This window comes from Ammospiza caudacuta, chromosome 3 (genome assembly GCF_027887145.1).
Source record: "Ammospiza caudacuta isolate bAmmCau1 chromosome 3, bAmmCau1.pri, whole genome shotgun sequence".
NCBI classification, from domain to species: domain Eukaryota; kingdom Metazoa; phylum Chordata; class Aves; order Passeriformes; family Passerellidae; genus Ammospiza; species Ammospiza caudacuta.
The window spans coordinates 64,579,142-64,606,970 of record NC_080595.1 but is presented as its reverse complement, the minus strand read 5'-3'; the positions used below and the strand labels follow the sequence as shown (position 1 = coordinate 64,606,970).

General features: G+C 39.9%; 1 protein-coding gene across 1 annotated transcript in view; it reads right to left on the bottom strand.

Annotated features, from left to right (window-relative positions):
* Positions 1 to 8,491: 8,491 nt before the first annotated feature.
* THEMIS (thymocyte selection associated) overlaps positions 8,492 to 27,829 on the bottom strand; it is a 71,148-nt gene continuing 51,810 nt past the window's right edge. The window contains exons 5-6 of the mRNA XM_058802632.1: positions 18,365 to 18,515; positions 8,492 to 8,640 (exon numbers count right to left, since the gene is read on the bottom strand). Coding sequence (XP_058658615.1) covers positions 8,492 to 8,640; positions 18,365 to 18,515 — 300 coding nt within the window. The remainder of the gene's footprint in view (positions 8,641 to 18,364; positions 18,516 to 27,829) is intronic.

Below are 27,829 nucleotides of genomic sequence, written 5' to 3'. Positions count from 1 at the left end.
GGATAGAAAAAAACATGATAATGTAAAAATGTTTTTTAACTGATTAATGACTAATCAAACTCTCCAGGACAGAAAGAGCAATAATATAAAATCCTTAATGCCTCTCACTTCCTTCTGCAAACTGTTGGTAGCTGTGGGAAAATTTGCATGAGCTGTTTGTGTGTGTGTTTGCAGGAAAGGCTGCAGCAGGTATGGTGAACAGACAGTGGCAGTATAAACCAGGCTTCTGGACTGGTAAAGTCATTTCAGCATGAAAGGCTCTTTCTACCTCTCCTTTTGTGTGTCAATAGGTCCCAAAATACTAACAGATGTGATCACTGAACCTAAGAGAGCAGGCAGCTGAAATAAGAGGAAAAAAGGAAAAGAGTCTTTTTGCTGACAAAGTAGCTGCAGTGCCCCATGTGGGGCAATCCCGAGCCCCACTCAGATCCTTCCTCTGCACCATGAGAACCAGAGGAATTTCAGAAGGGTGATGTACTTGCAATAAAGGAAGATCATAACATCTGAGGCTGCCCTGGGAAGAGGTACTGCTTTCTGAGCCTGGCCTGAGCCTCTGGTTGCCAGCATTTCTGCATCTAGAGCCTCAGGGATAACGTCACAGAGACATGGCGATAAGGAACATGGATGTACAGGCATTTCTTAGATCCTGGTGGAATCAGCCCCTTGACACACCATGCAAATGTTCCCACACACCCCCAAATGTTAACAAATAGGAGGGATTTAAAGTTATGTGAGAAAATTAAAAGGGTCAGACTGAGCTATCCATCCTGGTACCCCCACTCTGGACAGAGCTGGCAGCAGTGGACTGGGGCAGGAGCAGCCAAGGCAGGGCAAAGGCAGGGTAATCTCTCCTTCTACTCAGCCTGCTAGCAGCTGGCAGTCTGCACTTACATCAGGCCCACATGGTTTATCAGTTCCAGAGAAAAAGAGTTGTGAAAGGTTATCTTGGAAAATACAAATACCCAAGAAAAGATGCAGAGTAAGTTTATCAAAGAGATTTTTTATTGCAAAGCACAAGAACACTCCCAGCACACAGATACATTAAGAAAACAAAGGAAGAAAACAAAAAAAACCCAAACAAATGCAAAACCTGCCACATCTACACATACATGAAGTAGAAGCAAGAGAACACTCTCTTCAGAGACTATCAGTTTTTACATGATGTCAGGAAGTTGAAAATTTACATGGTAAAGGTGCATCAGAGTCTAAAAATGTAAGGAAAACACCTAGACAGTCTTAGAAGGGGGAAGAAAGATATCATATGTGTTAAGTGAATAAACAGTGGCTTCTTATTGGGAGCATTGTGGCAGATAAATGTTCATGTGACGTGTCATTTAAACAAAAGAGTTTTGGTTTAAAGAAGAATGCAGGGAGAAGATTTTTCTTATCTTCCCAGGCACAAAGGCTGGATATATAAAAAAATGTGCATGTTGATCATCCAAACAGAAAATTCTGTCTCACTAAGGGCTTATGCACACATGGAGTGCTGTGGAAACAGCTGCTTCTGATCAGGTCCTCAGTGAGAACTCACTGGAAATACTTCTTAGCATTAAAAGAGATAAGCCTTTAAGCTAACAAGTCTGTGCAAAAGCTTATGCCAATCTTTTGCAAAGCAAATATCTTATTATTTAAATACACTTGTATTCTCTTCAGGAATAGCAATTGTGGTCTGTGTTCAGCTAAAAAAGACTTTCCCCTCCTGAATGCAGTCTTCTTGAGCATTAATGTCTGGGAGTGATAACCATGTCCCTCAAGGATTGCCATGACATTATAGCTTTGTCAAACATGTATTAGCAAACAGTATGAAATCACTGTGGTCATCGGTGTGCCATAAGGGAACCACAATACTTATTAAGTCTTTAATATTGAACACAAACCTTTTATTAGGATCTTTCTCCACATGTCCTTCCTCCTCTCTGCTTTCCCCAGCAAGATTGGATGCTCCTTCTTCACGGCACAAGAGAACACCATGTTCTCTCTTTCATCCAGAATGTAAATGGCATTGTCCTGCTGTGTCATGTAAACTGAGCAGCCAGGATAGCTCCCATTTCTGTCACAGGACATGGTGTTGGCTCGTATGCCTGAGGAAAAGATGTGGGAGACATCTCTGCTATTTATATATTTGCAGAGTTCATTAAACTGCCACCTTTGCTCAGAAGAATGAAACTCATTCAACTCAGTGAGGCTGAATATACAAGACAGAATTGCATCCCATCACAAGGGTGACAGAACCAGGTTCCTTATGTGAGAGGATCTATGCAAAGAAGAGAAATTGCTTCTTTGGAAGTATTTTGAAGGAAAGAATTTCCAAAAAGGGTTGATAAGCCTTTGGGTTTTTTCACTATCTCCCAAATGCCAATGTAGGGTATCCAGAAGAATTTTAGATTTGTTGGAAAAGTTACTGCCATCTCACTTTGTTCACATCCGTCCTAACACTTATAGCAACTAGAGGACAGCTTGTTTTTTCTAGGCTCTTTCAGCCTCTCCTTGTATGTCAGACTCTCCAAGTGCTCAACCATCCTCATGGGCTTTTGTAGGGCTCGCTGCAGTATGTCTACATCTTTCTTGCACCACGCAGCCCAGAACTGACACAGTAATCCAGATGTGGCCTCACCAGTGCTGAGCAGAGTTGCAAGTCCTTCTACCTGCTGTCACATCCTGCCACTGCAGCCCAGAAGGCTGCTGGCTTTCCTCTCCTCCTTTCCTCTATTGAAACCTGGTACTTTACTGAAGGAAATCATGGTAGTTACATATCATTCCTTTCAGAAATCCAGCAGATGACAACATCACATTCAGTAGTAAAGTAAAAAAAAAGACAAAAATCAATAGAATACAAAAAAATATTTTATTCAAATACCAGGCTGCCTAAACAAATGGTAGGGTTTTGAGCTGCCAAAAGAGACACACAGATTTTTAAAAAAATGCTTAATATGTAGTTAAAATACCTACAAGTGATGTGACAGCCACTTTTGTACACACCTGCAAGCCTTATTAACCAGTGATATGCAAAACATTGTACTCTACATATGCATGGAATCAAAGTACTCTAAGTGATACTCTGAATACTTAAATTGTAACTGATTTTAACAAGGATGAACATTTATATTGAATAATTTAATATGAGACAATATTAAGAAATCCTTAATTAATTTGCATTAGTGAAAATGAACCATTCAGTAGAATTTTAATAGACAAGTCTGAACACACTTTATTGTCTGCTTGAAAAGAGTTTGGCTTTAAAGAACACTAAGGCATTTTTGGAGTTTTTGCTTTTTAACTCCTCAACAGAACTAGAAATAGGGTACATCCAGGCTTTCTAAACATATTCCCTTTCTCCACCCTGCTGATTTCTGCATATGCCACTCTGATTAAGCTGCTGTTGGCTCTGGAAACCCCTGGCACATCACCTGTGTGTTTACACACCAGTTCTTGATAGTTTTCCCTGGAAGTCAAATCACTGCCAGAGGGTTATGGGCCTATCCTAGGTGGATAAGGATGGCTTACTGATTCTTCAGATCCAGCTTCTGTCCACCATTCATGGATGCATTTTCAGTAAATTGCTGAATATAATGCCTTTAGTGTGATTCTGGATATTGGCAGTACAAAGGGTTATGGAGATGGCAATGCTACACAATTCACAATTTAGGCACTCCCAGGCCTTGTGAGAGGAGTGGCTTTGCTTTCCAGGGCAGATTACATATTGTGCAATGGTACTAACTGTGCTTTGTTCATCGTGTGAAAAAGTGGCAAAATCTGGTAATTTTCAGTTTTGAGCCTTAACCCGAAGCACGTAAGACTGGCTAAAGAAATGAATGTCCACCTTAGACAATCCTTTATTACCCTTTCCTTCTCAAAAAAACCCCCAAAAAACAAAAAAAAACCCCAAAACCCAAAACCCAAAGGAAATATCCATGCAGCTGTTTCAGTAAGGGATGTTCCTTCTGCATATGCCCTACAGAGGTTCAGAAAATAACCAGAATTTCAGGCGCAATAAGAATGAAGGATTGGGCTTGGCATTGTTCTCTGAATTCACTAATAAATATGTACAGAAGAGCTTTGTCCCTTCAAAGGGTCATGACACATTAGCTGGTTTGACTTCTTATTTAGGACAAGTAAGCAGTTTCATTTTGCAGGGGATTATTATAGCTAAATTACAGCCTTGTATGCTCTCCATGAGTCAAGAAGGACACTTTCATGAGCAGCTTTTTCTTACAGTTGTGGTTAATCTTGATGTGCCAAGGACACAGCTTCCTACTTGTTTCCAGTTAATTTCAGAATTATTTTCCTTCAGATGTCTCTGAAAACAAACAAAACATAATGACAGGGTGAAACAGGAAATTTTATATTTGGATTTAAAAATTTCTCAGGGAGTACAGGTGAATGAGCTCTTGAGATGAATTAATGGCTGCGAGTTAGGGCTTGTCTGTACCATGAAATTGTTTGTCAGTACAATTACACAGCAATCCGAAGACTAAAACAAAAGTAAGCTAATATATGACACCAACACAGCAATGCCAGCAACTTTGCTTAAGTAAGTGAAATTCTTAACAGTAAATTTTTCTTTTACTGGTATAGGTTGGGCAGTTTAGGGAAATGTTTAACCTCCACCAGGCAAAAGAGCTCATTTAGTCAGCATAAACTGTGACTCCATCAAAAGTTTTCCTAGTGTATCATCTCCAGTGTGATTACAACCATTGTGTCCCCCGTGTCACATTCTGGTCTGGCAGACATAGTAGAAGAGATACCTTCCTCTTGGGGAGAGGCCTTCCAAAGGATGTGCCCTGTGACTGATGCAACAGAGCTGCAGGCCTGGAGGGAAGTTAGTTAATAATTTAATTAATATTTAATGGCAATACGCCAGTGCGCCAGATTTCACCAGCAGGCTGTGTTCCCAGCTCTGTCAAGTATAAAAAGATGTTTGAATATGCCCCTTGGGGGAATGGTGGGGCTTGTTTGAGAAGGAAGAACTTCTAGAACATCTAGATAATCATGGTAGTGTTCCCTGCCCTAAGGGTCTCTGAACCTTCAGCTGCTTTGAGACAGGTGCTTTGAAGTCCTGCCTGAGTCAAAGCCGAGATTTGCAGCTCTTAGAGCAACACACTGTTTATTTGCCCCCTCTTGACTCTTTCTTCTCTCTGTAATCACCATTGATTGCAACCTGAAAAAAGCTTCACTTCTCATATTAGAGAAAAGTGAAAACAGCAGGCAGCTGAAAAATTATCTAGCCATGAAAATTAGCAAGGTAGATGATGCCCACAGATCTGCATTGGAAGATACATAGGAAGGGGACTTTCAAAACTGCTGAGAGCACAAAACTACAGTCATGGATTTGGGATCCCCACTCCAGTATAGCCAAGGCTACAAAATCTGCCTCAACCATAGAAAAGCCCAGAGGCTTTTCTGTGAAAGAAACAGCTCACTCAGAGGGTCAGTGGCATGACAGCTCCAAAGAAATGTCCTAGAAAAACAGTAAAAAAGGATTAATCAAGATGCACTGGGGTCAGAAAGGGTGATTTTCATTTGTAGCACTGTCTTTAGATTTATTTCAAATATGAGGTAATCTTCATCTCAGCACAACCAAGGTAAAAATAAAGAAAAAAATTGCACCTTAATATGTTTCATACAATTAGTTTTAAAAAACATTGTACAATTGAAAATAAAAAACCCTACTTTTCCAAACAAAACCACCTCAGCTGTTCAGTTCATGAGAACAGGAAAACACAGCTGTGTAGCTTTTTCATTCCTTACTGCATTTCCCTCTCTTTTCTGCTTCTCCTTTTTTTGTGTCCTATTTAATAAGCGCAGAAGCTTAGTTAGCTGAGACCATTCCTTTTCTGGCACTTGTGTGCAGTTCAAGTCCAGAAAGCAACTTCCTGAAACAACCTGACAGCAGTACCTATTTTCAGCTCTCCAGGTGTCTGGATCACATCATTTCTGTCCTTTTCCAGCCATGCAGTTATCAGCACTGGAGAGAGACTCTGCCTTTTACTGGTTTTGCTGCTGAATTTTTTGTGGTTGTTGCTGTTCCTGTTCCTGCATGCCTCCATCTCATTTTTGGTGTCAGGGACATAGGAGGAGACATTACAGCAGTACCAGAGTTATTCCAATTCAGTGGTTGCAATGGACCTTCTCTCTTCCCATTTTCTCACACTAGAAAAGCCACTGTTAATATTTGCAATACTGTCCAAAAGACTGTCAAGCTGGGGGCTTTCCTTGTTAAAAAAGAAAAAAACAACTCATGGCATTAAAGGAGAGAAACTTGGCACGCTGAAAAGAAAGCCACACATTTTAAATACTTCGGGGTGGTGTGCATTTTTTTTACTTTCTCTTGAATATTTAATGAAAGGTTAAAATATGTTAATGATGGTTGTTGCTATAGCAAACTCAGGCATCTGTAGTGAAGTCTCTTGTTTAATTGTTTGTTGTTCTGGAGTGATGAGGTCATGTTAACATCATTGACCCTCTGGGCACATTTATTCTATCAAAATTAACATAGCAATGACCTGAGGAAACTCTCTGTTCTTTCTCCCTCCTGCTTAGGATGAGGACTAACATTTTACTAGTATCACCCTGGCATGCTTCAGCCCTGATCATGGAAAGATTTCAAGAGGGACACTGGTGGAACATTGCAAATAATATATACTGATTTTTTTAAATGTAGACTTAACTGCTGAGGCTTACTTCTGTATTTCATCAAAACTATTTTTCTTCCTAGTGATTCTATTTAAAAGTATTTTAGATCAATAGACTTAATTTTGATAAATCATGTATACAAATTTGATAAATCATATATACAAAATAATTAAAAGTAGATATTAAAAAATGGCATAAACGTCCCGAGGAAAGGAGGCATCATAGGTGGGAAATGGTTAGCTGATGAATTCTTCAACAACTATCATTATCAGATATTAAGCATTTGATAGAAAGAGGCTACATATTTTGGTGCATTATTACCCTGTAATAAATCAAATCAACCAATTTGATTATTTTATCTGGCTACATATTTTTAAAACTTTTGCCTGTATTAAAGATTAATTGCAAATGCCCACATCAAATCCTTATTTCCCAAAATGCTCACAAGTGCAAGTGTGGAATCTTGATAGAAACTGAATGTTCTAGAAAAAAGCCATAGCACAGATTTCGGAAGGCTGTGGGAGACCAGCAGGCTGGAGGAGCCACATGCTCCTTGGCTACCGAGTGGTTTCAGAGAGTGGGTATTTCTGTCAGCCATTAAGGACAAAAATTGTTGGGATTGCTTTATAAACCAAGGATTATCCAAAGAGGGTGATCTCCCTCAAGGCAGCAAAGGTCCTTTTCTTTCATGTTTTGCTGATAACCTCAAAGAGGACAACTAATAAGGTGAAACCTTGCTTCCATTAACAGGGAATTTAAGGGACAGGTGGAAAAGACTTCAAGGAGCTGATTGCACAACAGTAAGTGGTATAAACAGATGCTGATCCCCTAGGCTGGCATTGCTTCTTGAAAATATGCTTTCCCCTTAATGCCTATGGTCAGAAGGGATATTTTAGTCAGAAGAGAGCTTAATTCTTTCTCAACTTCTTTACATGGTAGAACCTCAATAACACATGGACTGAGGAAGAAATGTGCTATGTGGAGCATCCTGCTTAGTTCCATTTTTAGTCTTTTCTGTAACTTTGGAGTCTTTGTGTCTGTGAGCAGGGAGAGACATGGCCACACACTGCCCTGGATGTCATGTTTCTGAGGGTTTTGGGCATTGCAGAGAAAAACCCACCTTACTTCATATTCACCATGTTGCTTAACTTACACACTGTATGAATGTTGCACATAATTTAAAAATAAACACAAAGTACATTTTGCAATTAAATACTTCATGTTAAATTTCTGAAACACAACATTTCAAGTTTTTCCTGAGTTCAAGGGTTTCTCCTTACAAAAGAAGAAATTCAACCAAACCAAGTGAAATTCATAGAAGGTTCAGCTATGAGTGAAAAGAACTGCGACCACAGTTTCACTCATATCTAGAAAAATTCTCATCTGTGTTTAGCTGGAAATGACACTTAGAAACTTTTAGAAATAAAGGCCCTCCTCACTGGCACTTAAAGTCACTGCAGACTGCCAGGGCAGAACCTTGCAGATTTAATAAAAGCACAGATAATGCCTGAAAGCTATTAAAGCAGAAAAAATGCTCAACAAGTCACCCACGTCCAGAAAGAGGAAAAGAGCTGCATTCAGAACACTATAATCTTAGAGCAAATTGGCACAAACCAGGAAAAGGGCCTTCTATCCCCAGAACAATCATAGGTCCTCCTTTAACAAAGGTGACACAGCTAAGAGGTCACAGGTGGCAGGCCAGAGGAGCCTTTTCTGCCTTACTCACAGGACATTTGCAGCAATACTGGAAGTTCCCAGGGGAAAACCTCTCTTGTTTTGGGAAGTGAAGGTTACCAGCCAGTCTGAAAAATCACTCTGCCTGCACTTGTTTGCATCCACAAGTGATCCCAGCTTACACTCACCTTCTTCCTTTGGAGACTGTGTGCTCATTTCTAATGCTGGTGCCATGAAATACTTTTCTTATGTTTTCAATTATGTTTTCATCAATGTAGCTGTAGTCATGCTCTTCGTCCTCGTCCTCTTCTGCCTCATAATTTCTTGCTAGGCCTGAAAAATCAGCAAAAAATAACTCTAAGGAAATGGAAGACTCTGCCCTTGGCCTGGAGAAGAAAAATGGTACAATTCAAAAATACAACCATGAAAGCAAAGAAAACAATGTTCTCTTCACTTTCATATTTTTCAGAGATCTTAAATGACTTGCTCAATTTTCTGAACAGTATCTGTGACAGAACAATAATGAAAATGATCTGAGCACTTTACAAGAGTGTCTTCACTCAAGAATTCCTATTTCAGTTTTTGCATAGGCTTGTACCTCTAAGTTGACCACTTCCTGCTATCTATGCATGAATAACATTAAAGTTTATTGAGAAGTTTAGCTGGTGTAATCCCTTACAGCATAAAGCAAGCAGATAAAATTATCTGACCGTATCAAGAGAAGAGCAGTCCCCCTGCCATGAGCTCCATCCTTACCACAGATGTGCTTCCATGCTTTTGTGTTTCATTGCCTGACAAGAGAAGCCCTGCAGCTGGGGAATCACAGTGTTACCTTGGGATTTCCTGGAGCCAGATCCCCCTAGTTGCTTCTTATTTCAAAGGTAATATGGCAGAGACATGGACCTGAGAATGGCATGAGGTTAAAATGAAAGGTTTTAAAGTGCATTTCTTTACGTCCACCTAGACTGGCCTGAAGCATCACAGAGGAAAAACCTTTCAGAAAGCAGCAATGTTTTCCCACAAGAGCAGAGATCCTCAGTGGAGGCCTCTTAGCAGCTCCAGTGCTGTGGAGGGCTCTACTCTGCATCTGGGTACTGTAACAACTTCACTTTGCAGGTCACAGTGGCTCTGGCTGCTGCCAGGAGGCCCCAGGGTCTCATCCCCTGCTTGGGTGGTCCACCACTTCCCTGGGGCTAGAGGAAGCTCTGCAAGATATGTGGGACCACTGAATTCATGGAACTAAACTCCATAAGGATTGGTCCATGAATGCCCCATTTCACCCTCAGAGCCACCCCATCCCTTAGGCCAGCCTGTGGTGGCAATAGAACTAACTAGAGCTGAGATGATGGTGGTGATACCATCACAGATCTGCTGCCAAGGCAAATCATCCTTCGAGTTTATCAGGAAGTCTCACAGGTCATGGAGCTGAGAGGATACTGTGTTTTTAAAGCCAAACCTTTCACTTGAAATTGCAAACCAGTGGGCAACACTGTTGTGGGTATAACTGTTCTTGTGCTAGGGCACTACCTGAAACAACCTATCAGAGCATACTATCTGACCTCCCAGCAAGCCATGTTTGTTAAACAGATTCTTCTTTATGAAACCAAACTTCTCAAATAAGAGTTCTCCCAGTCTTATGCTCTAAACCCCTGTGTGCCCCTTCAACAAGAGAATAACTCAATAGTTTTTCAGCAGTCTCCAAATCCCACTTGTGCTCCTCCTGAGACTCTCCATGGCTGAGAGAGTCAGTCAGTCTGACTGACTGAAAACTGGGTAATAGTAATTTCTTTCTGAAGGTGTGATCCTTTCCTTTATAGGTTTTCTACGGCTGGAAATAAATACAAGGTTAATCAAGTATCTGTCTGGCTACACCAGTGCAGAGTTTATCACAGACCTGTATTGCCATGAGTCTCCCACTGCTGAATTAGCAAAGTATTTCCAGATCTAGGCATCAAAAGGAAAAAGAATCCCAAAGCAAAACCCCAAATATATGATTAGAAATGCACGTAATATCTCACATGTGGCCACTATCTTGTTAATAAACACTTCTGGGTTTGTAGTTCATTTGCAATTTGGCTGCGCTTGATATCAGTAAAAGCAAACTAATGAATAAAACAGGCACTGAAAGAATCAGCTAATCCCTGTGATTCAGCGAGGGAAATATTGTTTGTGCACTTAGACTTGCTAATACGGATATAAGGTACAGATTGCTCATGGATGGCATAGCCAGGCTTTCTTCTTTCCCAAACACATGTAAACAAATTGATACACTTCTAAGCAAGACAGCTCAAGGAGAAAGAATGTTGATGTCATCAGGCTAGACTAAATCACAGCTGTCCCCAGTCCCAAACCTGTTCAGAGTTCCTTTTGACATAAATATATTTACACTTCAATAAAGCATTAAGCAATTAATGAGACAAGCTGAACTGTCCAAGGGGGATTCTGAACCCTGAAATCAATGCAATTTTTTTCTCTGTTTGGAAAAACAATCCATTAGCCTCAACACTGAATTACTGAATGAGATAGGCCATCTCAGTCTGCCAAGGAAACAAGGCTCATGTCATCGTGCTGTCCATTCATCCATCAGTCTCCTCAGTACTTTTACAAGTTTATTTCTGCCAATTTCAGTCAGATTTGAGAAAGGGACAGAAGTCTCACAGTGGTTACTAAAGCTAGAGCTGAATTAGTTCCTCTATTGAAAGAGAAGCATGCAGAACACAGCTGTTATCCACTCCATTTGGCAGCAGACAGCAGGATAAATCAGTGTGTGCATATTAGTTGGCCACTCAACACACACATAGCTCCAGACCTGCTCTTTTTCTTTGATCAGAGCACTGCAAGGAGGGTTTTGGTTATTATCTGGAAAGACAGAGAGGAGTAGGGGGCAACAGTCCTGAATACTTATTAAATAAAATTTCATTAATTCTGCTCTTCCTGGAACAATTTGTGTAATTATATTTGCCTTTATAGTGGAAGGCTGGTACTCTGCAGACTAAAAATTTCCATTAATTTCACTTGTATCTTTGAGCAAGCAGGATAAATTGGCTTTTTCTCGGAATATGTTTGCTGTTTTTCAGGAATTTCAAGATCAGAAATGGTTGTCATAAGTCTCCATTTTGCTCTTCTTCAAAAGGTAGGCAACACAAATGACCCAACTCATGAAGACTAGTGCTTGAAAGAGACAAGAGCTAGAGGCCCCAACTCATGTATCCGTACAATTCTGCACACCTGAATGCCTCTAGCCATGTGACCATAACATAGTTTTATAGCTGTGGTAAATATTTCACATCAGTTTTAACTCTGCATAAATTAACACTCAATCACACAGCATTTGTTGTTTATTTATGCTTAACTTGAAAAAGAGTTGTGAAATATTTAGCATAATAATATTATGAACTCACCATGGTAGAACCACATCCTTATTTCTGCAGATCACTTAAGTGAAAATGTACAGAACCAAAAGTATATGCATAAACCAAGCATTTTTATGAGCAGCAACATTTTATTTGCTGTGAGCCTGGTTCTGATGCTCCTCAGTGCTAGTGAGAGCTAATTCCTTAGGGACTACTGCTGAAAGCCGATCTATGTTAGAAGAATCAGAGCACATAAAACTAATGGAGTGTTCCTTGAGCTGATATCCATCAACCATTACTTCATGGGATGATGTAGCATATCTTTCAAAACTGTTATGTGCCACAATCAAAATATTTCACATAAACTATAGGGTTGTATTTAATGTATGGGTAATATTTATCTTCCTCTGGAATCTCCTAAACTAATATTTGGAAAAGATTAGACTGAATTCCTTTAAAAGAATCTTAAATTTCCTGAAATAGACAACTGTTGACGTTTTTCACTGTCCTTTAACTTTAAAATTATTTTCTTTGTCAGTTTTTTTTTCTGGTCTGTTTTGCTGGTTTCATTGGAGTTTTTGAGACCTAGTTTCCACTGTTTCACTACTGCCTCACATAAAATAAATCCCCAGTGTAACAACAGCTCTTGCAGATGAGAAATGGTTGCCACAAGTTTTAAACAGTCTCGTGTTTCTTGCCTCAAAATAAGTTCCTGTGAGAGGATGCAGAGTGGGGCTCAGGGCACCATCAGGGACATTCAAATGCTGCTCTGCACAGCAGAGCCAGCAGCATCACCAGAGAGTGGGAAAGGGCACTCACATGAGTTAAACCTTTGGTTTAAATATGTATTATGCTGTCATACCCCCTCGTTGCAACCACCCAAGCTCCTGCCTGAAATCTCTGAATATTGCTGCAATTAAAATAAGTAATATCTAATAAACCAGTGAAATTAGAGGGATTCAGAGCCTGTGCTTTCTTCTACCTGCTGTAAAACAAGTTAGAGTTTGGTTGAGAGTAAAGCTGATTCAAAACAGTTCAATATCATCTACTAAAGTGTACTCACATCCTATAAAATGGTATGATCTCCATATTTTAATTTTCTTGTCTTTTTTTAAACGTACCTCAGAAGATGTGTAAGCTAAGGATAAATTCTGTGTTTACAGATGAAAATGCAAATATTTTTTTTAAAGAAAATTACAAGATCATGGGAGCCAAAGAATCTAATATCATTATTTCCCTAATCAAAGACTGAGCTGAGTGGGAAGCTGGAGGGAGTTGTCACACACACATACAAAAAAGGATTCCTAATTCATATTGTTTATTCCCATGCACCTAGTTCAGAACACTAGTACAAAATCCCTGTGATGTCATCAACAAAAAGCAGCTTTTATTTTTTTTAACAATTCATAATTCTAGATTTTGATTTATGTTTTTGGGGTTATTATGTTTAATTCATTTTAATATTTGTTTTAGAGCACAGTGCCATAGTCAAAGTATTGTCTTCACTAATAGGACAGCAAGCTACAGGGACAGAAGTTTCTTGAACCATCTTTGAAAATTTAGTAGATATATGTGCATCTGAAAGCACGAATGAAAGGCCCAATCCTCTTTTTTTTTTTTCTCCAGCCCACCAGCCTCCTAAATCAAGTGCCTAAAGACAGAATATATAAATAACTTTTCTAAAATATCCTGACATGAATGAACAAAATCAGCATAAACACTGTTTTGTTGCAGACTGTAACTATTCCAGAAACCTATGCCATGAATAAGTAGATTATGTAATGTTCTAGAAACTCCACTTAGAATAAATTTCAACGATAAAGAAAAACTGATACAGCAGATTTCTGATGAGAGTTATAATCCTGCAGATATTGCTACCATTTTTAATTAATTCAATCTTAGTCAAATATAAGAAAATAAGATAATATCTTCAGTGGCCTATTCAGGTTTAATTGCAACAGAAGAAGACAGTTCCATTTCTTAGAAGCAAAGATAATAAATCCTATCTTTATTAACATGAACTCTGTAAAGAAAGACAACAGAGGCTTTAAAATGTAGGAAAAAACGTTGTTTTTCTTTTTGGAACTATCTGGCCTTTGGTAAGAAATAGAAATTGTTTCTGTAACTAGGGGGGTTTTTGAGAGTACAGATTCAACATCCTAATTAGGAATTTGAAACAGGTTGGTGCTATGGAGGGTGGCTTAACATTCATCAGTAGAAGTTTAAAGATTAGTCAGTGAATGGTGCATTTCCTCCCACTCAAAACCTACAGGAGTGTGTCTGTGTTATTAGTCTTGACATATTATCTTTTGAATTAGCAGAGCAGAGTACACCCTCTGCAACAGGCAAGCTTGCTGCACGCAGCAGTGGACTCATGGGGATTCCTTGGCTGGCCAGGAAGAACTGTTCCATAATCTAATCTGCTCTCCTGTATAATTCTGCAATTATCTTTTAATCAAGCCAAATAATTTTAGACTACACTAACATACAACTTTCAGGAAAAATTTTAGCTTTGATATGTCACAATCCATCACTGTTCTTTGGACTGGGTTATATCTGTCTAGCTCAAACTCACACTATACTCCAATTTGGACAGAATTTGTAAAGGGATATACTCCAAGGCAATTAAATAAGAAGCAATTTCCTAGTCTTGCAAAAGAAGTATCATTATGATACTACTTCATGATTTTCAGTGGGCATACTAAGAGAGGTACTAGGAGTTTGTTTGGAATCCTCAGCAACAAAAGCTATCCTCTGTCTGGTGTTCCATGAATAGCCTAAGCCAAAAGAGTGAATAGGATGAACTTCAAATTAACTAATTGAAGTTTTAATGAGAAATGAGCCAGGAGACCTGTGGCTGGTGGGCTTTTGAATCAGATACATGGCTAAGAACTCAGATGCATGGGAAGAGTTAGTGCTGTAAATGTTTGCAGTTCCAGTCATGCAAGCCTTCAGCAGTCTTAACACCATTTTCTTTCTCTAATACTCTTGGTCATATACCCAAAGCTACCTGGAAGCTACCTGCAAAGCATGGGTCTCCAGCCATAAATTCATGGAAAAACACAGGAAAAGATAAGCCTGAATGATAGCTAAAGTTTAAAAATATATGTCTACTAGAAGCAGGAGGAGTTGTCATCAGTCTACCATGACTAATGATGGTCTCAGCCAGAAGAAAAGTAAACCCCGCTTTCTCTGAAGGGATGTCACAGCAAATATTAGGATCTTGATGCAATGACTGCCAAAGGAAATAGAACAAGAACAATAGAGAAAAGATATTTTCAAGACTGAAAAAGGGCCTAGAAAAAGCATTCTTCTCAATTAGATTGTTTCAGAATTAAGAGCAAGTGAAGAATTGGCTAAGAAAAACAGAATTGTGCTAGAAGCTGAAAAATCACAATAAAAATCAAGTGCTTTTGGAGATTATAAAAAGAGTTATCAATGACATATAAATAAGGCTTAATGTGGTGGACAAAAGACTAATGCTATTATATCTGGATGAATAAGGAGAGAGAAGGAGGACAGACTTCAAGCAGGGCAGATGGGACAGTCAGAGATGTTGCAGCATTTCACCACGGTGCTGAAACATGTTCAGCAGAGGGCCCAAACCTGGAACTGTTGCAAAAAGTCCAGATCCAGAACCACAAACTGCAGGAGCTAACACACACAGCATGAAGGAGAAGGAAGAAATCTTGCTGGCATCATGGGTAACAGAAGCAGCTTTCTTGCCTAGGGACAAGTGAAGAACTCCCTGAGAGTTCCTGGGTCAGGATTTAACAGAGAGACCAATATGAGTGATGCTGTGGGTGCCTGCTACAGACACAGTGATTCATTAATGGAGCAGTAGATGGGAACAAGCTTCCTTTAGTAAGTTTTTAATGGGAGGAGCAGCTGAGATGGTTGTGCTGCCATCCAAAAGGACCTGAACAGGTGGGAGAACTGGGCAGAGAGGACTTTCATGAAGTTCAGTGGAAGAAAATGCAAGGCCTGGGAAGGAATGACTGGAAAACAGCTTTGCCCAGGAAAACATTGGGGTCCTGGAAGACAAGCTGACCGTGCTCCAGCAATGTGTCTTTGTGGCAAAGTGGTCCAACACCTCCCAGGCTGCATTAGGCAAAGTGGTGCCAGCAGAGATCCTTGTCCCCCTGATCAACACTGGTGGGAGCACACCTAGAGTGTTGGGTCCAGATCTGGGCTCCCCGTACAAGAGGGACATGGATGTTCCGGAGCAAGTCCAGCAGAGGGTCATGAAGGTGATCAAGTGCCTTAAGCATCTGAAATAGAAGGGGGGGCTGAGAGGCCTGAGGCTGTTCAGCCTGGTAGAGAAGGCTCAGGGAAGATGTTATCACTGGGCATCAGTACCTGATGGGAAGATAGGAAGAAGATGGAGACAGACACTTCCCAGACACTTCCAGATACAAAAGAAACACAAGAAGTAACAAATACCTTCGCAGTAGAAAAATGGAAAGACCAAGTGACCTCCCAGTCCTGTTATTGAGCTGAAGCTTTAGTAACAGTGGCTCCATACTGCTTTTCTCAGCCAATGGAGCTCAGCTTAGTAACTGCTGTACAATTCCTGTAACAGGCACAGGAAGTGACTCTATGACTTCACTTTTTGCATGAACTGAGAAACTGCGTTCAGAAAAATATTTGAAGAGTCTTCACCATAAAGGCACTTTGAGACTTTAGCCTGTGTCACATTTCTTGTCTGTGAGGAGTCTAGGCCAATAGAATTAAGCACCTACTCAAGCACTGACTTTTGTGCTTGTCAATAAGCCAAGCCTCAGCATAAATTTTATGTCTGCCTTCTTTCTCAAAGAGACACTGGTCACATTTTCTTCAGGTGTGTTCCCTCTGTGTCCCTTGTCTGCCTCACCCCACAGAGACTAACCCAGGCTAGTGACCCAATTAATCCCTGTAGCATGGACAATGGTTTTCAAAGCCAAGCCTCAGTGATTTACAGGAAGTGCCCTTAACAAGAAAAGAGTACCATGTTAACCCATGTTGGTATTCTTTTTATTTTGTGGGATTTAAACTGTCCTTTGTACCTGCGACATGTAAGCTTCACCATTTACCCCTATAAAATCTAATCAAATCATTAAACAGTGACAAAACAAAGCCTGAAAAGAGATTTTTCAAAGCCACAAAATAAGAAATCTGGAATTTTATTTAGATGCTGCCAGATACCAAAATATTTTGCTGGTTTTGGCTGGGGCAGAATTATTGTATTCACAGTGACAAGTACAGGGTGGTTTTGGATTTGTGCTGAACACAGGGTTGATAATATGGAGATTATTTTTTTATGGGCAAGGGCTTTACTTATGAGCAGTGCTTGCACAGACCCAAGGGCTTTTCTGTTTCTCATACTGCCATAGCTGGCAAGGGAAGTTGGAGCTTGGGACAGGTGACCCAAACTGACCAAAGGGAAAGGAGGAGGAAGGGGGGGACATTTGGAGTGATGGAGTTTGTTTTCCCAAACCACTGTTACATGAGATGAGGCCCTGCTGTCCTGGAGATGGCTGAACAACTGCCTGCCTATAGGAAGCCTTGAATTAATTCCTTGTTTTTCTTTGCTTGTGTGAGTGGTTTTTGCTTTCCCTGTCTTTCTCTCAACCCACAAGCTTTCTGGCTTTTTCCCTTCCAATTCTCCCCCCCATCCTGCTAGTGGGGGAGTGAGCAAGCAGCTGTGTGAGGCTTGGTCACTGACAGGGGTTAAACCACATCACTTTTCAATAATCAGTCCCCAAATAATCAATTTCCACAGCAACAAGGATTAGTGAATATTTAGTATGGCACTGCAATTTTTCTCCAGAAAATTGGTTTATGTAGCTTTTAGAAGTTTCAATACACACTTTCAAATAGACAATTCTTTTTAAGAGTCTTGCACACTGAATGACAAGGAAAAAAAGAGGAAATTTATAAGAAGTTCTTCTATTGATATGAATTATCAGTTAACAAATGCTGTGAGGATGAATACTCATGCTTTAGTCCTCAAAATGTTCCAGTGTTGTAATTAAGGTGATTTTTTCATATCTCAAATATAACCTGTGACCGAGAGATTAATGAAATAATTTTTTTTAATATTAACTGCCAAGTTGAAATACATAAAATGAATTTGGATTTGTCCTCTCATGATTTAGCCTTTCAACTTCAGTATGGTTCATTTCTGAAAAAGAAAAACTTGAAAGATAAGTAGAAGAACTAGCCATCTATCAAAATTATGGGAAATACAAACAAGTAGAGAAAAATTTAAAAACAATTATTGGTCAAGGATTTTGCTCAGTATTATTATGTTCTTCAAAATACAAAAATATGAGTTGAAGGCATCTCTATATTTTTAATGTCAATGGCTTTCTCATCTCAAAACACTTTGGGATAGGTATGTTTTTAATAACAGATTATGTGTATGCGTCACTGTAAAGCAAAAGATCAGCACATGTTTTCCAGTTGTCTGTTCCTAAAACCCACTGAATATTCATGCTGCAGTGTCAGACAGAGTTTAATACCATGCTGCTGCTGAGAGCCTGGATGAATTTGCCTTATGGCATTTATGAAGGAAGAACAGAAAGGTTCCCTTTTCATCCCTCTCTGACTAAGCCACAGATTCCAAGTGAAATCACACAAGATACTCCTGTATGACAAATTTTCATTAGGGCTGAGGTTAAGCTTTGTTGTATTAATAGCTCAAACCATAAAGCTTTACTGACCTTTAGCCACAGTGGTTTCCACTAGTGTAGCTTTCCCAGTCACGTCCTTATTCTCACAATGCACCAAATCATTTTGACAACTAACTTGCAATTCCAAAACAGCAGCATCTTGATCTGAGCACAATTTCCTGGTGGTGTCTACGTAGAAATTCTGAAATTAGATAGAATAGCACATTAACTTTCCACGTAAATTGGTATTCCAAACTGATGTGACATGCAAGAGCAATATTCTTTGGGTTATTTCTGAGAGTTTTAACTGCAGATTTTTCTGTTTGTCGAAGTCATCGATGACATTTACCACAGAGCTTGTCTTTCAGGCATGTATATCACAAAATAACATGACCAGGAGGCACTCTAGGTGAAGAGTTTACCACTAAAACACATCTCCAGTCTTTCTTTTCCTTTTTATATTTTGGCTATATGGTGTCACACAAGCAAAAGGAGATTTATGTATCCCTTTTGGTTGATTCAGATTACTTTCTGATTAACTATTTTTATTGTATCGATTGTTCATTTAATGTGTTCTGTTACATATTACATCACAAACTCATATAAAGTCTGACATTTCAATTACATTTACCCAGTAGCATTCACAGCATAGTATAGTTAGATGATGGGAACATACAATTATGACATTATTAATTATAGTTTTATTACACTGGAAAAAGTAAGTTAGATGGCCTCAATATTTGCATCCCTTGAAATTCAAGCTTCCTATACACCTTTCCATAATTATGTTGGGTTTTTTTTAATTTTGAAGTATTTATATCATAAATACTTTCAGTCAAATACATATTTTTGGCTGTGTAAGTAACAGTCAATTAAAAGTGTCAAAAATATATCTTTGGTGAAGCTCTACAGTAGCTGCAGTGTAGGTACAGACCAATTGCAATCATTATACCAGAGTATATATTTTAGGAAATAATCAGTATGGATTTTCCATTCAAAATCAAATACAGATTTTTTTCCTTAGCAATGACAAAGCCCATCCTATTCAGAGAGATAAGGTCAAGCTGGTAAATCTGACAGTAGCTACACAGTAATAGGATCTGATCTTTTCAGAATCAACCCACAATTTGCGAAGGTGCAACACAAGCCCACATTTTACAACAACTTGCCCTTTTTGAAAAAAGAGATCAGCTAGCAACAAAAGAAGTCACTGGGAATCAAAATAGAAAATTTGGAAGAGTATATTAAGAAAAACAGATAAGGATGAAATCCATAAAACATAGGGATGACTTTGCCCAGTGGGTGGGTCACAACACTGCACAAGTGTAATACCCTTATTTTTCAATTAGAGGAATCTCTGGTACTTTTTTCCTTTTTCTTAAAAAAAAACCTCGCAGGATCAATCTACAGGAGTCAGTTGAGTTGCAGTATTCAATGCATGTTTGTGCTCTACAGGCTGTACAAGGCTGTGGAGTGCTTGCCTTGGTCCCAAAAGAACCTCTGAGGCCCGGCAAAGCTGTAAGCAGTGCTGTAATTCACAAAAAATTCAGGGCATGTAAAAAAGAAATTCAGCTAAGAAATACTTTGCCAAGAGGACAGAAATGTCAGAAGAAATTCTTCACAGCAGAGGGTTTAACTTTCTTTCACCAGGAGGGCATGGCCTTTCTTTCATCTCCTTTTCTTGATCTTCAGCACCTAAACATGCCTGTATGCCCCACCTGCTTGTTGCCAGACTGTCCCAATTATATGAACACTCATTTTATAAGCAGCATTCTTGAGAAATGTCCACCTTCTGCTTGGGGAAAATAAATGCCTAAATAACCATGTTTCAGAGCTGCCACTAAACTAGTCCCATCCTTGGTATCAGTCATACCTCTTTATCACAAATTAAAGGTCTTGGGAAGGGTAAGGAACTATTATTCATAGGCAGATTATTCCTGTATTCCAGTTGTTTGGCATACTTAGCACACAGAAAGCTTTCATTTAATGCTCAGCTTTCAGGGAAGGATGGAACCTTAATTTAAACTGTAGACATAAAAAAAAAAGAAAGTTTTTTTTTTAAAAAAACCACATGAATTCTCTTATTTTCTACTCAGCTCCTTACTTATGCTATTAATACTAGCAATCAATGTGATGTATGAGTATGTTGAGTTTATTTATTTTGCATTGCCTTAACTAATTAAAAACAGGCCTTGATATCAAAATAGAAAGATAGTCTCATTAAGAAAAATGTATCTGGAATTTGTGCTCATCTTATAATTCATCAGCAAAACCACATGCTGTGAAAAAAATAGTTACCTGGGGCACCTTGTAAACAAACTAAAATATGCAAAACTCAAACATTTAAAAACAAATAGGATTACAGAAAATGAACTGTCACATCACTTTATGCTGAAATCTGATAGCATTTTAACATCCTTAATAGCACTATAGATAGTAATTATACTACAGACCAACAAAGATGAGTTGCTTTTTAAAAACTTTGTAACAGAGAAGTCTTACAGATGTCTTTCAAATACCTGGCAAACTTAACAGCCCAGAATTTCTATCTAGGCAGAGTCATTGTTCCACTAATTTTAAAAAGTCAGGATATCAGCCATGATTTTCAATAGCTACTGCCAGAAAAAACATTAATTCAATTAAAAATTCATAATCTGAGCTGCAGTCACTTGTTATAAAAGACAATTCATGAGGAAACCCCTAATCTCAGCATTTGGAAAATAAAACCAACCTCTAGAGGTGCATGAACTAAAAATTTTACAGCAATGACTAAGAATTTCCCATGACATCTTCAAGTTTGCTTGTGGTCCAAGAACAACTCTGGAGTTAAAGCATAAATCTGTAAAGGTAAATGAGTCTAAATACACACAGTCCTTCTCAGGAAAAAGGAGGTGTTACATCAAACAGGATAAACACAAAAAAGTGTGAGAGCTAAGGTGAGAACTAAAGGGCTGGAGATGCATCACTTTAGTAAGAACAAAGAGTCAGAATTCAGCAGAAGCTGTAAATGAGTGCAGTGTTTGTCAAAGGTGCACAAACTGAAAACACTGCCGAAGCAAACTGAGTTTCAGGGCAAGGGGTTTGAATTAGTTTCCCTTTTCCCCTTGATCACCTGAAGAGTTTAATGCACGGCATCTGTGTGTGTGTGTGTACATGAGCTCTCTTCTGCAAGCAAGGCTTCCCTCTGCTTGTCTGCTCCAAAAGCTGTGAAATCTGACAATAGTTCTTATCAGTGGCACTGGCCAAATAGTGATGTTTTCGCTATCTACAGCCACAGTTGCGCAAAACCTGTCCTCAAAATGCTGATATCTCCTGCAACATAAGTGTTTGCACTCATCTTTCTCTCACAGCTCCAAGCTGTGTTCTCCTCCAACTTAAAAAATTTGGGCCATCAACAATTGCATCCATGTAAATATTTTTTTCATTACGGTGTCAAATTGTTTTTTAAATTCATTTACATTTCTGTTATCAGTATCATGTGGCAATGAGTTCCAGAGTTTATTTCTGCTCTGAAATTTACTTTGGGTTGTGAGGTTTCTTTTTACTGCCCTAACCCTTAATTTTATTAATTTTTTCCCTTCATTATGATTTCTACTCTTTTTCTTGAGTCATCTCTTCTTTAGGAAGAAGAGTTTCTGGTCTTTAATCTTTTGCCTTCCAGGAGTTAAATTGTAACTCATAATGCAGTGACTCTGGAAATTCCTACTCCTTTGCAAGATGCAACCCAAAAACACTGAAGGCAATCCCTGTCCCACACAGGCTTCAGACAGCAGTATTTGATCGCAAATTCTCAATCAGCCCATAAAATAGCACAGAAGTTCTTACAAAAAGCACTCCCAAACCCCGACCAACCAACCAAAAAAAACCCACCAAAAAACCCACAAAACCCAACAATAACAAAACCATAAATCAAACAAACAATAACCTCCACCCTCTTCTAAATCTGGAGGTGTCCAGCAAAATTATTGTAACCACTGAGATAAAACAGAAGAAGGAGATGCTCTTAGAGCAAGTAAAAAAAAAAGGTCTTTTATATCTAGTTACAAAAAAAGAAAATAATTCATATTCATAATGCACATTATTTTCTGGTTGCCTTTTTTTTTAAGGAAAGAACACCTCAACAATAGCTAGAACATTCACTGTAAAGAAGGAAATATATGTCTAAAGTACATAAAAATATTTGGAAGCAAATATGAAACCAGTAGCTGTCACAATCTCTGAAAATGTGGTGAGAGATATAGTGCCATAAACCAATCTGACAAAATTATGCTGAAAGTCAAGCTGTTAGGTGATTACAAATGACTCAAGTGAAGAGGAGTACTCATTTGCTGGAGCAATCAGTGCTGGACATGGCACTACACCTTTGGAGTACATTATTACAAGTCACCCATGCTGGTAGATACAGAACATAAACCTTTTACTGCAATCTTTAAAAACAACTTGGAGTGGCAGTATTTACAGCCATCAGAAACCCAAGTCAAAACTCCAGATACATATTTATTGCTTTGGAATTAACTGCATGGGTATATTTATCTATAAAATGCCTAATTGCTGCATGCACCTTTCCACTAGAAGAAGAAGATATATACATAGAATGAAAGTGTGATGAATGATTTCACTGTCCAAACACAGACAAAAAAGACAATTTATCCCCACAAGCTGCATATGACAGTTCTGTAAGGGAGTGGCACAGCACTCTATTCACCAGGAAGCCCAACCCAGGCTGGATGAAGTTTTAGTTTTAAATAGTTTGCAGAGTATTTCAAGGAAATTGTGAGAGAGGGTGGTAGAGAGAGACATATCAGTATTCATAGTGGTTGATTTATAAAGAAGATTTCATGAGCTTCAGAACCTACAGAATTACAACCTACCTATATGATATTGCTCCCACAGTCATTATATCTGCATGACTTTATGCAGGGACAGTTTGCAACTACAATGGGTCAGAAAATAGTCACAGATTTTGTTTCCCATGTAGTATCAGCCAGAGTAAATGCTATCACATTCAGAGCCCAAGACTATCTTTAGTCACAGATCCGAATTACTTTTGGGTTGGAAGACCACACATTGGATACATTCTGGAGTAACTGCACTGGTCAGATTTACACCAGTGCTCATCATCAGGTGACCCCCCTCCATTCCACCCTGGTGGTACCCCACCGAGTGTACTGCATCTAACTCTGGGGCACCCAGCATAAGAAGAACATTGATCTGCTGGAGTGGGTCCAGAGGAGGGCCACAAACACGATCTGGAGCACATTTCCTGTGAAAATAGACTGAGAAAACTGGGGTTGTTCAGCCTGAAGAAGAGAAGGCTCTGGAGACACTTTTGGCAGCTTTCCAGTACCTAAAGGGGGCTTACAGCAAAGAAGATGAGGTGTTTATCAGGTAGCAGAGTGATAGGACAAGGGGAGCGGTTTTAAGCTGAAAGTCAGTAGGTTTAGATTAGATTTTAGGAAGAAATTATTTTCTGTGAGGGTGTGAGGCACTGGCACAGGTTGCCCAGGGAAACTGTGGGTGCCCCATCCCTGGAAGTGTTTGAGGCCGGGTTGGAATGGGGCTTTGAGCAACCTGGTCCAAGCGAAGGTGTCCCAGCCCATGGCAGGGGGTTGGAACCAGGTGGTCTTCAAGGCCCCTTCCAACCCAAACCATTCTATGATTCTATGAAAATATATTTCACCTACTGTCTGACTAAAAATCTGAATGGGTGCTCTTGCCTAACAGATAGGGAACACAAATTTGAATAATGGGTGCACACACATGGGAACTGCTGACTTGTCTCAAAATCTGTATTATTATGGGAGACAATTAAGATTGATTTATTCCACTTGAAAAGAAACAATTACCTTTGGATTATTATTCACTTGTATCCCAAGGTAGCCTTCCTGTATGATCTATTGACAAGCCAACTTACCTTGCACATCAGGGTAATTTTTGCAAGGGCACAGTGTACCCATAGCAAAGGGTACTGACAAGGGCCTATGATTTTGCAGCAAAGAATTTTAACAGTCTTTCCCATTGCACTGATTCCAGTGCATGGTATCAAGTCTTCATTTTCCACAGTCCGCTGGAGTGTGGAAAAGGAGAAGAGCTAGTTAGAAGATACTTCAGAAAGGCCATGGGCAATAAAGAGGGTCCTCATTTAGTCTTATTAATATACAGGATGAGAGCACTTTGGAGAATTATTATTTGCCTGCAGGACTCATAAGGTACTATAAACTGCAGATTAACAATTTTGAGAAAGAAGGGGTCAAGGTTAAATCGTTTCAAAGACAGAAGCAAAATTGTATTAATCTGTGAATTATTGTCTGCCTAAAAGAGGCAAAAACCACATGATAAAATTAAGTTTTGTGATCCAGATTTAGGTGCTTAATAAATTTCTTCCTCACAAGGTATTTCCTCTGCATACCAACAATATCACAATTAATTTGACTTTCATTGTCAGTAGTTTGGGTTTTCTCATAGAATCATAGAATAGTTTGGGCTGGAAAAGACCTTAAGGACCATCTAATTCCACCCACACTGCCATGGGCAGGGACGCCTTCCACTGGACCAGGTTGCTCCTGGTTCTTTTCCCAAAGGTTAAAAAGGAGAAAAATATATTTTAAAAAATCATTCTTGGTTGTAGGCTCATGCTACTGTAGGCACATTCTAAAGTTTCAGACACTGTATTTAAACTCTTATGTTTTCCTAATAGAAGGGACAGGATTAATTAATCCCTGTTCAGGATTTGTGCAAGAATACTTGGATTTAAAACCAAAACAAACCAGAGCAGAATGCCTTGTTCCAGCCAGATCCATTCCGACTAAAACAAAAGAAAATAATGCGCCAGGCCTATTGGTCTTGGCGAAACCAGCGGCACGCAAATTGTCTGTGAGCTGGGACAACCGATGACATAGAGGAATGACACAAAAATCCATGACAAAAGGAATAAGCGGGAAGCAGGAGGTGGGCACCGCTAGGGGGCTCCGCATCCCGCGCATCCCGCGCATCCCGGCGCGTCCCGCGCATCCCGCGCATCCCGGCGCATCCCGGCGCACCCCAGCGCATCCCGCGCATCCCGCGCATCCCGCGCACCCCGGCGCGTCCCGGCGCATCCCGCGCATCCCGCGCGTCCCGCGCACCCCAGCGCATCCCGGCGCACCCCAGCGCATCCCGCGCACCCCGGCGCGTCCCGGCGCATCCCGCGCACCCCGGCGCGTCCCGGCGCATCCCGCGCATCCCGCGCGTCCCGCGCACCCCAGCGCATCCCGGCGCTCGGCCCAGCGCTCCCCCCGGAACGCGCTGCCGGACCGCCGCTCTGCGGTGGGACCGGACAGCCTGACATCCCAACTCTCTTCCGACAAAGATTTCTCCTTCTGATCCAACCCTCTCCCCACTTTGAAACGACGCACAATAAATTTCTGGGGCTACAGAGTGAGAAAACAAGGCTTGATGAGATCTGATGATTTTTTGGGATGCAATGTAGTGAAACGTTAAGATCCTGTAATTTAACAGGCTGTGGTTTAATAATTGCGGTGGGGGTGGCGGAGAATAACAAACAGACGGAAAAAAAAGGATCCAGCTGATAGAATGACCTTTGAAAAGGGCTGTTGTAAGTGAACAGTGCATGCTTTCTTAGGAACTTTTGCGAGGGTTTTAAGGAGGTAAGGAAATACTGCCACTCTTCACCGACAGTTCCCACAGTTCAGGTAAATTTTGTGCAGCAAATGGAAACAAAATAAGTTGCATTATGTAATAAATAAAAAGCCACACTAGAGTGTTTTTCCATTGCATTCCGCAGAAATTCTTTGCTTGCTCTGAAAATTCAGAGTCCCAAGATTTCAGTTCTTAATCCAATGGCTTTCATGTACTCATTCACTGCTCACAGTGTTTGTATAATCATTTGTTGAATGAGATCTTTATCTCCCCCCCAGATTTTTCCAGAATAGTACTGATTGCTTCCCAAGAGACTTTGGAATTAAGTCTTGCTACCAAAGATCTTTCATACCTCTGGGTAACTGAAGCTGTCAGTTCCTTTTTCCCAGATATTTTTCCCCTGCTCTGTCTGTGAACAAGCAAAAGAGAAGAGAAAATGATGTTGGGCACCCTTGAGTGGCCTGGGATGAAGCAATGCTGTATTAGCCACCACAAAATCACCAGGCTTACACCTTGGGCTTAGTGTTAGAAAGCAAAAAGGCTATTTAAAAATCTTTTAGCATTAGTTCAAATGCAAAATGCTGCATAATGCTCTCCAGCTCCATCTCTTCCCTCTGCTCTCCCTGTTAAATACATAAAGGGGGGAGTGCTTGATCCCCAGTGCCTCAGAGCAGAGAATAGTTTTTTCATCTTTACTATAATGTGGATGATAATATTACATTTATTTTTGCAGTGATGTCTTTATGTTAAGGTTTGGCTTTTTTCCTGAGTACTTAGTCTTAAACAGCACTTTGTCTCTTCAAGACTCCATGCAGTGAAAGAAAAATATTATTTCATGCATGTTACATGCTGGTAAAGCAAAATGTACTCTTTTCCACATTGCTTCAAAAAGTGGGTAGGAACTGGTGAGATGCCACCAGCTGTCACCTTTCTACACACCCTGAGCTCTTAACCAACCTGCCTTCTCTGCTATCAGAGGCACAGAAATTGCAGCCACACTTGTGAGTTCTTAGCTAAAAAATTAGGCTTGGGCTGTTTCAGATTGGGCAATGAAAGTTACTATCAGCTTGTGGAAATCCTGGTTTCCATGGCACTCACAACAGTCCTGAAAGGGAGCAAGAAAAGATCCCATAGTTTCATAGTGAGTCTAATGCTTTACCCCAAGGCTGGCTTTGCTTTTCTCCTGGGGCACCCACCCACTAAACAGGCAAGTTCTTGGTAGGAAAAAAGTATACACCTGAAGACCTAAATTAATGCGGCCTACTTCTGTATTTCAAATGCACCTCACCTTGCCAAATTGAACTGCTTGTTTGTTCAAAGATTATGAAATGTTGTATTTTGTGCTATCACACCTTAAGCAGAAAATATGGATTCTTTTCCTTTGCCTTCAATGGAACATTAACTGAAAATATAATTACAAGGGACAGATAATTACCTGCAGGTTTGCCAAACTGCAGATGGAATATACTCAGCAGACTGAAATCTGAAGGCTGAAAATGATGTGAATGTAAGTGCAGTTTAGTGTGTGGAAAACTTGAATTGAAACTAAATGAAAAGAAGAATGAAATCTCCTGTGACTCCTGACACAGGACTCCAAAGGAGGTAGCCCACCCTGCACTGTTGTTCCATCTGTCTCCCCTCAGTCCTCAGATCTTCTCTGCCCTTGAACATTTAAATAATGTCCACACTGGTTCAGGTCAAAATACACCTCACAGAGTATTTTTGCTTCCCCATCGCCTTAAGAAGACCCCAAGGAAGAGTGACAACAGAGCAAGTCAGGATCTGTTACACCCAAATACACTCTCAGCCTCTTACTATTTTCAGCTCAGGGAATTTCCTGAGTTTGACGTGGTTTGTGTCTTAGTAACACTCACAGGG